Consider the following 15,092-nt stretch of genomic DNA (forward strand, 5'->3'; position numbering starts at 1 on the left):
GTATAACCACCGGGGATCGGGCCACCGGTTTATTTCTCTGAAACACGGCGGCGACAGCTCCATCACGTCCCTCTGGTCTGCTGCGCGTCCGGTCGTGCATCATCTGCGTCATCGGTCGCGACGTCATCAAAGCGCTGTCAGACTGCCTACTGATAGTGCAGGGAACGCGGGAGAGAAGGAAAACCCGGAGTGGATTACAGTGTTCGCCCAATAAATAAACTGGACTCACAAAAATTCATTACACTCGAACAATTAAATATTCAGTCACTTTCAAATAAAGCAGCACTCATCCATGACCATATTGTGGAAAAGGAGTTGGACATTTTGTGCCTCAGTGAGACCTGGCACCAGCCTGAGGTTTTCTCTTCACTCAGTGAGGCCTGCCCCCCCCCGGGTATTTATACCTAGAAAAGGCCCATACAACTGGCCGTGGTGGGGGCCTTGCTGTTTTATACCGCAGCAACATTGAGCTATCCCCTCTACTAGTCCCATCCTTCTTGTTGTGAAAGTGTAGGTACACGGACCCACAACAGGGGGCGTAATGAACGGACAATGGAGGAAGGTGAATAACAAGCTTTACTGTTGTAAAACGAGCACAACGAATACAACAATTAACAATTTGGGGTCGAATCCGCTGGTGTCGTGTGGGCAGGCTCGAAGGTAGGAGACGTCCGTCTCAGTCGAACCGGAACCACCCAGATCTCCTCTGCCACCGAACCCTGGAAATACTGGAACCGCCAAGTCCCGAATTCCCAGGTGGCCACTGCCTCCGCTCGTCGGATCCGGTACTGCTGGCGGGAGAGAGCAACAACACACAGATGTGGATGCGACAGCACCCAGTAACGGAGAGGGGAGAAGCCGCCTCCACCTCTTGACAATATATAGCAGGAAGGTGAGTACTTATCCAAGCAATTTAGCTATTAGTAGTCAGCAGTCGTGAAACGGTTTACAAGTCTTAGCTGGTTATTCAGAATATGAATGCAGAGAACGTTACCTCAGTCTTAAGGCGATATCTCGGCACTGAGGTGGAGACGCCGTCCTGATGATATACCCCCGTGCTGAGTGGAGTCAGCTGTGTCCAGTAATGGGTGACAGCTGTCACCCTGACTGCTCTCGTAAGGCGGCGGCGCCCTCTGGTGCCTGGAGCCCGCACTCCAGGCAGGGCGCCCTCTGGTGGTGGTGGGCCAGCAGTACCTCCTCTTCAGCGGCCCACACAACACTTCTGCTCTTTCGAAAGCCTTGTCTTCAACTGCAAACACCCATTCTCTGCCACAACTGCCTTCATTTATCGGCCCCCTAAACCACATCCATCCTTCATTTCTGACATTCATGAGTTTCTCATTTCACTCTGCACATCCTATTCAAATATTCTCATGATTGGTGATGCCAACATACACATGGACTCAGATACATGCTCACAAGCCTCTAATTTCAAACAAGTTCTGGACTGTCTCAACCTACAACAACTCGTTAAAGGCCCTACACACAGCAAAGGTCACACACTGGACTTGGTAATTACAGACTCCATTCATATCACAGATCTGCAGGTTTTTGACATTGGTGCCTCTGACTACCAGGCAATCGGTATCAGAATCCCCACATTTTCCCAATTCACTAAATCAAAAAGACAAATAACATTTAGGAATATCAAAAACATTGAATCCTCCTCCTTCAGACACAACCTTCAACTACTCTCTGCCCCCCAGCATTCATCAGTTGCCAACCTTGTGGACTACTACAATAGCCTCAGCTCCATCCTGGACTTTCATGCTCCACTTAAAACTCGAACTGTCACTTTCACCCGTTCAGCTCCCTGGTTTACTGACCAGCTTAGGGCAATGAAAAGGTCTGGCTGCGTCCTGGAGCGGGCCTACAAAACATATGGCCTGACGGTGCATAAGTTGGCCTACCAGGAATATCAAAAATCATATGCAAAAGCTCTCTCTTCAGCTAGGTCTGGTTACTACTCCATGATAACAATAACACAGGTAATTCCCAAATCCAGACTTAAGTCCAGACTTAAGACGCACTTATTTTCCCTTTCATATGGCTAGCTTACTGGCATAGTATAGTTCTACGCTTTTCACTCTTTTAATTCATCTTATTAGGAAACGGAGCGGGTCACGGCCTCAACTTTTCCTAAATTCTGGATCTTTTCATGAAGCTCAGGGCTAGTGGCCGGCGATCACCTTAGTATTTCTTCTGTTTTTCTTGTTGTTTAATGCTGACAAATTATACTGTATTTGTTGTTTTTCTGATGCTTGATTGTTTTTTTTTTCTCTCTCTCTCTCTCTCTGTTTAAGGTGCAGCTCCACCCAGAGATGGGTGTGGTATTTGTGCTGGAGACACTCCTGTTATGTGCACCAACAGCATTTTCTGTATATTCCTTTTGTGAATTGTTCTGTAATTTGTGTCTGTATCATGGCCCAAGCAGAGGGTCACCCCTTTGAGTCTGGTCTGCTTGAGGTTTCTTCCTCAGAGGGAGTTTTTCCTTAACACTGCTACTCTGGGGGTTAGTAAGGTTAGACCTTACCTGTGTGAAGCGCCTTGAGGCAACTCTGTTGTGATTTGGCGCTATATAAAGGAAAATAAATTGAAAAATTGAAAATTACCATGCAAAGCGAAAGTCATACATCAACAACATCCAGAAACGCCGCCGCCTTCTCTGGGCCCGAGCTCATTTGAAATGGACAGACGCAAAGTGGAAAAGTGTGCTGTGGTCTGATGAGTCCACATTTCAAACTGTTTTTGGAAATCAGGGACGTCTTGTCCTCTGGACAAAAGAGGAAAAAGACCATCCAGATTGTTACCAGCACAAAGTTCAAAAGCCAGCATCTGTGATGGTATGGGGGTGTGTTAGTGCCCATGGCATGGACAACTTACACATCTGTGATGGCACCATCAATGCTGAAAGGTACATCCAGGTTTTGGAGCAACACATGCTGTCATCCAAGCAACGTCTTTTTCAGGGACGTCCCTGCTTATTTCAGCAAGACAATGCCAAGCCACATTCTGCACGTGTTCCAACAGCATGGCTTCGTGGTAAAAGAGTGCAGGTACTAGACTGGCCTGTCTGCAGTCCAGACCTGTCGCTCATTGAAAATGTGTGGCGCATTATGAAGCGCAAAATACGACAACGGAGACCCCAGACTGTTGAACAACTGAAGTCGTACATCAAGCAAGAATGGGAAAGAATTCCACCTACAAAGCTTCAACAATTAGTGTCCTCAGTTCCCAAACGCTTATTGAGTGTTGTTAGAAGGAAAGGTGATGTAACACAGTGGGAAACATACCACTGTCCCAGCTTTTTAGAAACATGTTGCAGGCATCCATTTCAAAATGAAGAAATATTTGCACAAAAAAAATAAAGTTTATCAGTTTGAACATTAAATATCTTGTCTTTGTGCTGTATTCAATTAATATTGTTTGAAAAGGATTTGAAAATCATTGTATTCTGTTTTTATTGATATTTTTCACAACGTCCCAACTTCACTGGAATTGGGGTTTGTATCTGTCTGTAGTGAAAATGTCATCAAAATCCGTGTAGTAGTTTTGATGTAATCTTGCTGACAGATGGAAAATATACAAATAAATAAATAAACAAGAGCAAGCACAGAGTTCTGATTTCCACCAAGCTGGATCTGGATCACCTCAAAAATTCAGTGGAGCCTTCCATGCCCTAATATCTATGTGTGGTACAAATTTGGTGAGAATCTGTTAAGTAGTTTTGATGTAATCCTTCAAAGACAATATAAGTGAAATCTTGATCCATAAACCGGATCTGGATCCAAATCACCTCCAAATTAAGTGGAGTCTTCCATGCCCTAATATCTATATGTGGTGCAAATTTGGTGAAAATCTGTGAAGTAGTTCTGACATAATCCTTCAATTAAATATAATCAATTTATAAAGCACCAAATCACAACAAAAGCTGCCTCAAGGGTGCCTCACACAGAACAGTTCAATATAAACTTTAAAATAAATAAGTAAAAATTAAAAAATTCAAATACATAATTAAAAACACAAGTAAAAAAATAAAACAGATAAACAATAAAAGCTAGTCCTAAGAAAGACAATAAAAATAGGTTTTAAGTCCTGACTTAAAAATGTCCAAATCCTTCAAAGACTGTATAAAGTAGAACTTGATCCAGAATCCAAATCCAGATCTGGATCACCTCCAAAACTCAGTTGAGTCTTCAGTGGCCTAAAATTGTATGGAATCTGTGGTGTAAATTTGGTTTCAAATACCTGGGTGTTCACCTCAACAACAAACTGGACTGGACTCACAACACTGACGCCCTGTACAAAAAAGGCCAGAGTCGCCTCCACCTCCCGAGTAGACTGAGATCCTTTGGGGTGAGCAGGCCTCTGCTTAAGACCTTCTATGTCTCTGTTGTAGCCTCTGATCTCCTCTATGCTGTCATCTGTTGGGCCCCGAGCAGCACAGAGCGGGAGAGAAAGAGACTGAACAAGCACTGAACACGCTTCTTAACCCCTCGCAAAGCCATTAAAATATCGTCAGTCACTTTTGTGTGGATTAAAGTCACTAACTGGGACTCTTGTCTTGTTGCTGTCAAGAAACGAGAATCGTCCTCCGTTCTGTTCACACAGCTCGAAACGCTGCGCGGCTGAGACAGAGTCCGGTCAGAATTAATAACTTCAAAATGAATCGCCGCTTTAAATAAAATGACACCTCTTTCCAAATGTAATACAGACAAGAAACTACAACAACGACTAAAATGTTTTTTTTTCCTCCCAAAATGAAACATGCTGTATTTTTTTCAAATTACATCCTGAAGTGAAGCACAGCAGCTGTAAGAGCTCAGCTCAGATATATGGAAACACATTCATGCCAATAATGTCTGAAAGGAAATGCTTTAGACAAAAACTACAGATTTTGTTTATTCCTATTTATGTCCAGAGATCAAGGATTCACCATGTAGAGTTCATTATGTACAAAGTTTAAGGATCCAGTGACCAAATTCATATTTATTTACTTTAAGACTCAATAAAATGCTCAATTTCAATTCAATTTAATCGGCTTATAAAGTGCCAAATCACACCAAAATCTAAATATACTAAAACAAATACGTCACAATTGTACACATATCAAATTGTGGTATGTGTACAATTGTGACGTATTTGTTTTAGTACATTTAGTCATGGACATAAATATTGTTATTTTGATATGAAACAGGATAACAAATGACCTGCCAGTGGTTTTATATTTGATTTCATTAGTGTGTTTCAGTTGAAATTTACATTTTCAAATTTATGCAATGTTCATTTACATTTTCAAATAAAACTGTGCTTTTAAGCGGCTTTTGAGTTCATTTTTGGGTTTCACATATACCATGCGATTAATCATGATTAATCACAGAAAGTCATTGAGTTAATGCGATTAAGATTTATATATATATATATATATATATATATATATATATATATATATATATATATATATATATATATATATATATATATATATATATATATATATACATACAAGTATCTGTGGTGAAAATTTGGTGAGAATCCGTGAAGTAGTTTTGATGTAATCCTTCAAACCTATATAAAGTGAAATCTTGATCCAGAACTGTGAAATTGTTAATAATATGTCCTTTTCTTTTGAAAATGTCATGGAATACATTACAGTGGAAATTAAATGTGAAAAATCATGGTAAATGGGTCATTTTTCATTATACATTTTAATGGTAGGTCTTTTTACAAACTTGTTTAAAATTCAGGATTGTTTAAAAAATGTCAGTAAACATTTTTCTGTTCTTGCGGTTACTGAGACATGGATGAGGGATGAGCACATGGACACTGTCCAACTTGAGGGTTATGATTTTGTTCCTATAAATAGGATGAATAGACGGTGCTGTGATGTGTCACTTTGGAGTTGCATCAGGAAGGGTATCTGGTGTAAAACCTGTGCCAATTTCACATGCAGATCCACCTTGGATTTGCTGTGGCAACCCCGAGTGCAAACAAGGGAGCAGCCGAAGGGACTTACTTACTGACACAATTGTTAAAGAAAAGAAAGCGATAGCAGATCATTTTAATGGTTATTTTGTTAACGTGGGTAAAAATTTTGCAAATTCATTTGTATCTTCTAAAACATGCTCTGTATTCGCAAAACAATTAAAACAGTTCTGGATTCAATGTCCATTAAAGGAACAGATGAAAAATAAATTATTGACCTAGTTCATAAACTTAAAGGGAAAAAAAATCAACTGATAGTGACAGTTTTGATGTGTGTTTTTTTTTAAATATTATTGATTGTATTGTTAAGCCTTTAATGTATATCTGTAATTTGTCATTAATGACTGGGAAATTTCCTTTCAAAATAAAAATAGCTAAAGTAATACCACTGTTTAAATGTGGTGACAAACGTGTTTTTTTTTCAAATTATAGGCTAATCTCCTTCTTACCACAATTTTCTAAAATTTTTGAAAAGGTATTTGTAATGAGGTTAAATGACTTCTTACCTAAACATCATATCCTTAGCGAGCAGCAATACAGTTTTCGAAAGAATCGCACTAATTCATTGGTTGTAATGGATTTTGCTGAACAAATTTCCAATGCGATTGAAATACTATAGGGTTTTTTTTATTTATAGAAAGCATTTGATACTATAGATCATACTTTGCTACTGGACAAATTACAGAAGTGTGGTATCAGGGGATTGGCACATGACTGGATAATGACCTACTTACACAATAGGAATCAGTGTTGTGTCCACATTGGTGGGACAAATTCTGAGTTCTTGAATGTTACATATGGGGTGCCCCAGGTTTCAGTCCTTGGGCCACTGCTGTTTCTTTTGTACATTAATGCTATATGTTTGGTTTCCAAGTCCGCAAGTTGTATTTTATTTCCTGATGATACGACTGTGTTTTGTAGTGGGGATCGTTTGAGACAGCTCCTGGACAAGATGAAGAATGAATTGTAGAAATTTAAGGGCACCTTCACACATAGCATGAATGTGGCCAAATTTCGCATAAAGCAGGAACCATATGCAATTCATGTAAAATCGGAGCTGCCTCCAATGCCTCGTACACCTGTTGCTACAACTATTTCCACACACCAGCGGCTGAAAGACAGAGTGTACTCTGTGAGAGCCCATTCGATCCCTCTCGTGGCAGGTGTCGGCCAAATTACAGGTGACACACACATCTAACACTGCTCACTTGACACTTAAGCCCCCATCACACATAGCAAGAATGTGCCGGAAGCATGCCTGATACGGCAAATATTGCCATAATCCGACGCAATCGGGAGGAAAAGCGGTGTGGTCTGCAGTGTCGGAGTGCAGACAGACTGCCTCATCCACACCTGTCAGATCGCATCCAAAGCGTATGTAGATGACACCGACTGCTGTCAGATGACCATAAAAGGCGCTGGAGAATGCCCAACCTCCAAATTTCTGGATAGCAAAGGCAGACCGGATGTCCTCCCTTTGTACAGGACCTGTACTGGACATCACAGAACAACCAACATATGGACCAGCCTCACACCATATGTGCCCATCCCTGCGGTCAATGACTCCCATTCAATCACTCCTTCGCTCATCCTATTTTCCCCAGGCTCACTGACCTCACGTGCATGTGTGTGTGTGTAAAAGTGCTGACATGAGGAAATGACCGCTCATGACCACTACATGTGTACAGATGGAGTGGCCAGCCACATCAGAGCACATACAGCACAGCAAGTCACCTCACAGCTGTTTACCAGAGACTCACTGACTCCTGCAAATGAATGATGGCTCAGTGCACGTTGGTGTGTGTGCTGGGCAGACGGGGGTGTGGCCACCAACTGCAGCAGCTGTTGAGATCTCTGGTTCTGGACATCCCAGCTGGGAAAAACGTACCGTGTTTTGAAGGACATGACTTAACAACAGTCCACTGTGAGGTGCGTGTGTCTGCTTACTGTCCTCACGTGAACATACATAAAAACATATATCACTGTTGTGACAGGCTGCAGTGAGCAAGCGCACGACATGCACATTGACAGGCTACAAGAGGTGAAACGGATTGTAAGATCATAACATGCAGTGGGCGATTTGAATGTCACGTCACCCACGTGAGCTCTGTTCCACATGACATGGTGTCTGTCCTGTGCCGCACCATCCACAGGACACACGTGTCAGGCCAGACATGCACGTGGGGCCAGCTGGACATGCCTGGCGAGCAGATGTGGACATGATAAGAGCACACTGGTTCATTCATGTCATTTCATGACTGTACGTCTGTGACCATGAGTCATCGACAGAGGAACAGACGGTTCATACTTGTATTGTCTGCTCGATAAGAGGGATTCAATAAAATGCTGTGTTTTTTTATGGTGTGTGGTTTTATTTTTTTAAATACATTTATCTCCTTGTTGATTTCAGGCATTTTCCACACCTTTTATAGGACAGCGATGGTAGCGCAGCAGTAAAGTTTCTGTCTGTTAATCGGAGCTTTTGTAAATTGTAGGTTTAAATCCTGTGGGTGGCATGTATTTTTTATTTTTATTTTTTGCCACAGCTGCTGCGCGATTTCATTCCACATGCTCCAGCTGCTTGCACTGTGTTCCCACTGTGACGGCGGGATCATTCTGCCCGAACTCGTGTCCCTCCTGATGTCGGCTCCATGTTTTCATTGTTCACTCATACGAGCTGCTTTGCTGTGATTCACCCTGATTTGTTCATACTATGTGTGAAGGGGCCCTAAACAATGGTTCAAATAAAAAAATTATTGCTCCATTTTGGTAAAACGAAGTGCATTATATTTGGAAATAAGTCCAGGAACATAAGCAGAAATGTATTATTACATGATATGGAAACTGAAATTGTAACAGATACAAAATTTCTTAGTGTTTATATTGATGATAAATTAAGCTGGATAACACATTAATTATGCTAAATCTAAAATGTCAAAAGTCATTGCAATTCTGCATGAAGCACACGATTTCCTCTAATACTAATCAAATATTTCTGTTGCAAAAAAAAGCTATAAGAATTTATAGCATTTTTTATTGTTGTGCTTGGTTGGCTCTTTTGTACTGTTGTTATGACTACATATATTTATATATGTATACATTCTTTATTTTTTATGGTACAAGGGGAGGGTATTTACAAGCTTTCCTTCCGCCTTCATCCTTTCGGTCACATGGGTTCTGTGTGCCAAATAAATAAATTAATTCAGAATCCACAGTCGTGTCACCTCCAAAATTCAGTTGAGTCTTCCATGGCCTAACATGTATCTGTGGTCAAAATTTGTGCAGTAGTTTTGACGTAATCTTGCTAACAGTCAGTCAGACAGACAGACAGACAAATAAACAATAGCAATCAGAAATTTCTGATGTCCTACAATCCAGATCACCTCTAAAATTCAGTGGAGTCTTCCATGCCCTAATATTTACCTGTGGTACAAATTTGGTGGGCATCCATGAAGTCATTTTGAAGTAATCCTTCAAAGTCTATATAAAGGGATATCTTGGACCAGAATCTGGAACCGGATCCAGATCACCTCCAAAATTTAGAGTTTTCCATGGCCTAACATGTATCTGGGGTGAAAATTTTGTCAAAATCCATGTGGAAGTTTTAACGTAATCTTGCTAATAGACAGACAGACATGTTGTTGTTGTTAATTAATTTGCTTATGACACCCGCTTATGCCAGTTTAGGGTCATGACGGGGCTGGAGCCTATTCCAGCAGTCAAAAGGTGTGAAGAGGGGTTCACCCTAGACAGGACACCTCGTACAGACAGACAAACACTCTCACACACCTATGATCAATTTAAAGTTCCCAATTCACCAAACCTGCATCTGTTTGGAAGTGGGAACATGCAAACCCTACACCAAAAGGACCAGGTGGAAAGTAACCCCATGACCGTCCCAGAAACACTAAGCCATCATGCTACCCTGTAAAGTGGTCAATTTTTCAATAAACATTTTATTTAGATGTTGCGTACTGACACACAGAAGCATTAAAAACAGCTGGAGTTTAAAAGAATTCAATAGAACCATTTTTTTTATTTAAAAATGAAATAAATAAATAAACAAATAAATAATTCTGCAGCATTGTTATTTTGTAGTATGTGCAGTGCATCCAGAAAGTATTCACAGCACTGCACTTTTGACACATTTTTATGTTACAGCATTATTCAAAAATGGATGAAATACATTTTTTCATCAAAATTCTACACACAAAACCCCATAATGGCAATGTGAAAAACTTTGCGATGTTTGCAAATTTATTAAACATTAAAAACTGAGAAATCACATGTACATATATATTCACAGCCTTTGCCAGGTGCTTCCTGTTTCCACTGATCATCCTTGAGATGTTTCTACAGCTTAACTGGAGTCCACCTGGAGTAAAGTCAGTTAATTGGACATGACTTGGAAACCTGTCACCTGTCTACATATAAGGTCCCACAGTTGAAAGTGCATGTCAGAACACAACCTCAGCATGAAGTCAAAGGAATTTTGTGTTGTCGATAAATATCTGTTAATAAATTTGCAAAAAAAAAAAAAAAAAAAAAACTTTTTCATGTGAGTAGAGGTTTGAGACAAAAAATGAATTAAGTCTGTAACATAACAAAATGTGGAAAAAGTGAAGTGTTGTGAAGACTTTCCGGATGCACCATAGGTGTGTGTGTGTGCCTAAATAAACAATTAAAAATGTTGCAAACTTCAGAAAGTGTTACCTGTCCATTTTAAAGCTGAACTAGTTGTATTTATTTAGTGTTATTATTTTATTTTATTATCTGAAAGCCGTTATGCTCTGCGCTCGAGTGATATGTTGTGTTTTCATGTACCTCATGTCCACTCTAAAGTGGGAAAGAAAGCCTTCAGTTTATCAGCTCCCTTTGATTGGAACATTCTCCAGTCCGAACTGAAACTGCTCAGACTGAGTTCCTTGAACACCTTCCAGTCTATTTTCCAAGAATGCGAACCAAGTTGATTGTATTTTATTTATCACCAACATTCTCTTGAAGATGTTAAACTGTGGCCAGGTCATCCTTGTAAAAAAGGTTTTGATCTCAGTGGAATTCTACCTGGTTCAATCAAGGTTATCATTATTATTATTATTATTATTATTATTATTATTATTTATCCCTAACACCTGAATTTGAGTTCACATTTGTCTGCCGTCGGTGCAAATAAAAGGTGATTTCTGCACACAATCTACTTTATAGAAATGAACGAATTTTCATCAGTGTAATTCTTTCAAATCAAGTTATTTCCAAAATGTAAAACTGATCAACATGAGGGTTCAGGACCACAAACTGTAGGAGGATCTATTTTTGATTGTTTATAGTCTGTGTTTCAGTCTGAAAAATCCTCACGTTGCTCAAATTGTGTTGGACAAAATGTTTTAAATTCATCTTAAAAATCCAAAATCCAAAACCTTACTTAGTACGAACCGAACATACCAGCAAATCAACAAACTGAGAAAATAAATTAACAAACCAAAAAACTAAGACACTAAAAAAAATTAAAATAAATGAAACTCAAACATTACAAATTCAGCAAACTAAGGAATGAACAAAGCCAAAAGCAACAAACTCTGTTATGACCAAATAAACTAAGAAACAAACAAAATATTTTAATTACCATACTAACAAATTACAAAACTAGCAAACTAAAAAAAATGAACAAACTAGCAATGTACCAAATTAACTAAACTCACAGATTAATAAAACAACACATTCTAAAATGAACAAAATACTTCATCAAATTAGCAAATGATAAAACAAAAAACTGAAACTAATTTTTTTTTTTATTAACAAACTCAGTGTTGAGCAAATTAATAACCAGAGAAACTCAGAAATTATCATGAAAATTTAGTAAGGTATATCTTACATATTATATTCCAATTCTACGGTGGAACTATGCTAGTATACTAAGGTATATCTAAATATCTAAAAAGGAAGAGCAAAATAGAAGAGTAGAAAAAAGTAGAGTAGAGCCACTTAGGTGCCTGGTCTTGAGAACCAGGGATGGTATGTTGAAAAGCTTTTTTAATGAAAAAAAATGTATTGTCAAATTCACATTTCAATTTAACAAACAAAAAAAATTAACAGAAGTAACTTATCAACAAACTAACATATTTACAAATTGAGCAATCAACTATACAACCTTAAAATGAATTAAATTTCTTTTTTGTGGAAATAGAATAATTTTACTTCAAACTTCTGAAGACACAATACTTTTCAAAATATTTTTTCAAAAATTTATTTTAGTTCACATTTTTAAATGATTAATATTTTCTGACAGAACATGTGAAAATCTTACTTGAAGTTGACAGTTTGATGATGGTGTAAAAATCTTCTCAAATTGTGTCAATTTGGTTCCTGACATCAGTGTTTCAATTTACTATTTTACAGAATATATTATAAGCACACAAAGGCATTTCTCAGCTATGGTTTAATTTGTAATTAGTTTTACAATGAAGTTCTTTTTAAAATTTGTTTCATTTGCAGTGACTCATCTTCAACTGATGCTGACTTCTAGATTTCTTCTCAATTTATATTTGATTATTGATCATCAGTTACAGCATTTAGAATATTTAGGTCATTTGCACATCCATGAACATTGTAACTTATCCCAAAACTTAAATGTTCAGTTTATCTCACACATAAAATAAATTATTTTGGAAAAATGTGATAACACCAACAACTGAGATTCAAAGAACTAAAACTTATCAATAACTGAACTCGGTAAAACTAATTGAGCTCAAAGTTCAAAAATAAACAATCCAAATTGGTCTCACTTTTACTATTTAATAACTGAAATTATTTTTAGATTTTTCTTTGACATTTTAATGACTTTAAAAAAGAGTTTATTTTATGAATACATTTTTCTTCTGTCATGCTTTGAACCAATTCATGTTTAATTTTGTGTTAGTAATGAGTAACAAAAAGATCTGTGCACAGAATTAAGGAGTTCTGGCTGCAGAAATCCAAAGTAGTCACATAAAACTGCAGTTTGATGCACAAAAGGTTTTTTTTTTAAGCCAAAAATGTTTAAAGCTCTTCTTCAGGGTGTCAAGAAGAATTTTGAGTCATTGTAATGAAGCATTAAAAACCTGAGTTTTGTGCACCTATTTTACGTTTCTGTTTAGACGCGTTCATGACAAAAAGCCACATTTATTTTTCCAGAGTATCAAACATCTGATCCATCTGATCCATGAAATGTGTCTGATGTTTTCTTTTTAAATGAGACCTTTTGCCAAATTAAAAGCATCTTTTTGTGTGTGTGTGTGTGTGTGTGTGTGTGTGTGTGTGTGTGTGTGTGTGTGTGTGTGTGTGTGTGTGTGTGTGTGTGTGTGTGTGTGTGTGTTTTTTTTTACCTGTGGCAGTTTGGGATCATTAATATCCCACGTGAGCTTCATCCCAACTGAACACACACAGTCCGCCTCCTCACGGTCCTCTGCTCCAGACATCTCACTCCAGATTCAATCTGTCCAATTTTAAAAGCTTTTTAAACCCTGAAAAGAACCGCCTGAGACATGAAACACAAGGCTGAGAAGTTCAGTCACAAAATGAAAGTGTGGTTGAGTGCGTGCGGCTCCGAGTGTGAGGTAAGTCTGAGAACAGGTGAGAGGAGGAGGAAGCAAGAGGAGGGCAGGAGGTGAGGAGCAGGGGGAGGAGGGTGGATAAGAAAAAGGAGGAGGACCGAGGGTTTGTAAGAAACAAATGAAACACTCTCAGTCCTGTTTCTTTATCCTCATATGTCTCAATCCACAAATCTAAGAAGGGGTCAAGAAACTGAGGAGCCCGGTCCTGGCCCTGGTCTGGATGATCTTGTCCACCTCCTACATGGGAAGAGGCAGAACAGGCTGTGGGTTGGATGGAGAATAGGCTCTGGGCTGCAGAGAAGATGGTCAGTTTTACAAACCTAAGCAGTGATATGGCTCTAGGCCTGAGGATCAAGACACATTCAGCCTTTGGAGGGGCTGGAGCCAGTGATGGGCCTTCTTGACAATGACTGTGGTGTGGTGAATGAAGAAGTCAGTGTTATGGACTCTGCTGAAGTCACTGACCACCAGTTTGGTCACATCAGATTTGAGAAGGAGCTTCCTCTCTTCATCTCGTCAGCAGATTTAAGATGTGGTTGTTCCTGGAGGGGAGGGGGGCACATTGTGTGTGTGTGTGTGAACATGCATGTGATTTCAAGTTTCTCAGCAGTTTGGTTCTGTTTTCATGTAAAACACACTCAGTTTACGCATGCAGCAATAAAATGTGCTTTGTAAATAAAATTTGTCTTGGAGGGTCTCCGGATTCAGTCCAGAACCAAAAACATCTGAAATGTTGCTTCAGAACCTTTGAGCAAAGTCAAAGTGAAATGCTGCAAAAAACGAACATTAAAAACGACTGAATGTCACAGTTTTGATTCATAATGTCAGTTTGGCGTTCTGATTGTGATTCTGAAAAACCTCTCTCTCTCTCTCACACACACACACACACGCACGCACACACACACACACACACACACACACACACACACACACACACACACACACACACACACACACACACACACACACACACAGTTGTATGTTGTGTAAACAGATGATCAGCATTGTCAGTGTTTCTCCCAAAACAAACAACTCATTAGTCATCAGTTAGATGACAAGACGACCTCTGACCCCTGTGTACCTGCCTGTCAGCTTACTTTCTGAGCGTAATTAGCTAAATAATAATAATAATAATCATAAAATGCATAAAGAAATCACTAAACTGTGTAAATTTTGGCAGGTTCCCCAGCATGAAGCCTTGCTGAAGACAAACGTGCACTAAAGCTGTACATTTAGCACAAAGATAAACAAAAATACCTTTTACCAACAGCTGCTTCACAGCACAAACAGAAATGGTTGGTAATTATGCCCTTGAGCAAGGTTCTTTATGCCCAATGTTGGTGTGCAGTTGGGCACCGAATACATGTGTATGTATGCATATGTCTGTGTGTATGTGTGTGTTACCATCAAGGTTGGGTAGGATTACTTTGAAATGTAATCCAAAAGTATTCAGATTACAAGTAATCTAAATGTATGTACATGTAATCCACATGTATTCTTTCAAAGTAATCCTACCCA

At 39.0% G+C, this 15,092-nt stretch overlaps 1 protein-coding gene across 2 annotated transcripts in view; it reads right to left on the minus strand.

Annotated features, from left to right (window-relative positions):
- gcm2 (glial cells missing transcription factor 2) overlaps positions 1–13,715 on the minus strand; it is a 129,980-nt gene extending 116,265 nt beyond the window's left edge. Inside the window, exon 1 of one of the 2 annotated variants that reach the window (XM_034182747.1) lies at positions 13,347–13,715. In XM_034182747.1, the coding sequence (XP_034038638.1) occupies positions 13,347–13,439 (93 nt within the window). In that variant the 5' untranslated portion in view covers positions 13,440–13,715. The remainder of the gene's footprint in view (positions 1–13,346) is intronic. The other variant, XM_034182819.1, reaches the window with a different exon arrangement.
- Positions 13,716–15,092: the final 1,377 nt, after the last annotated feature.

The sequence above is a fragment of the Thalassophryne amazonica genome, chromosome 1, assembly GCF_902500255.1.
Source record: "Thalassophryne amazonica chromosome 1, fThaAma1.1, whole genome shotgun sequence".
In the NCBI taxonomy this organism is placed as follows: domain Eukaryota; kingdom Metazoa; phylum Chordata; class Actinopteri; order Batrachoidiformes; family Batrachoididae; genus Thalassophryne; species Thalassophryne amazonica.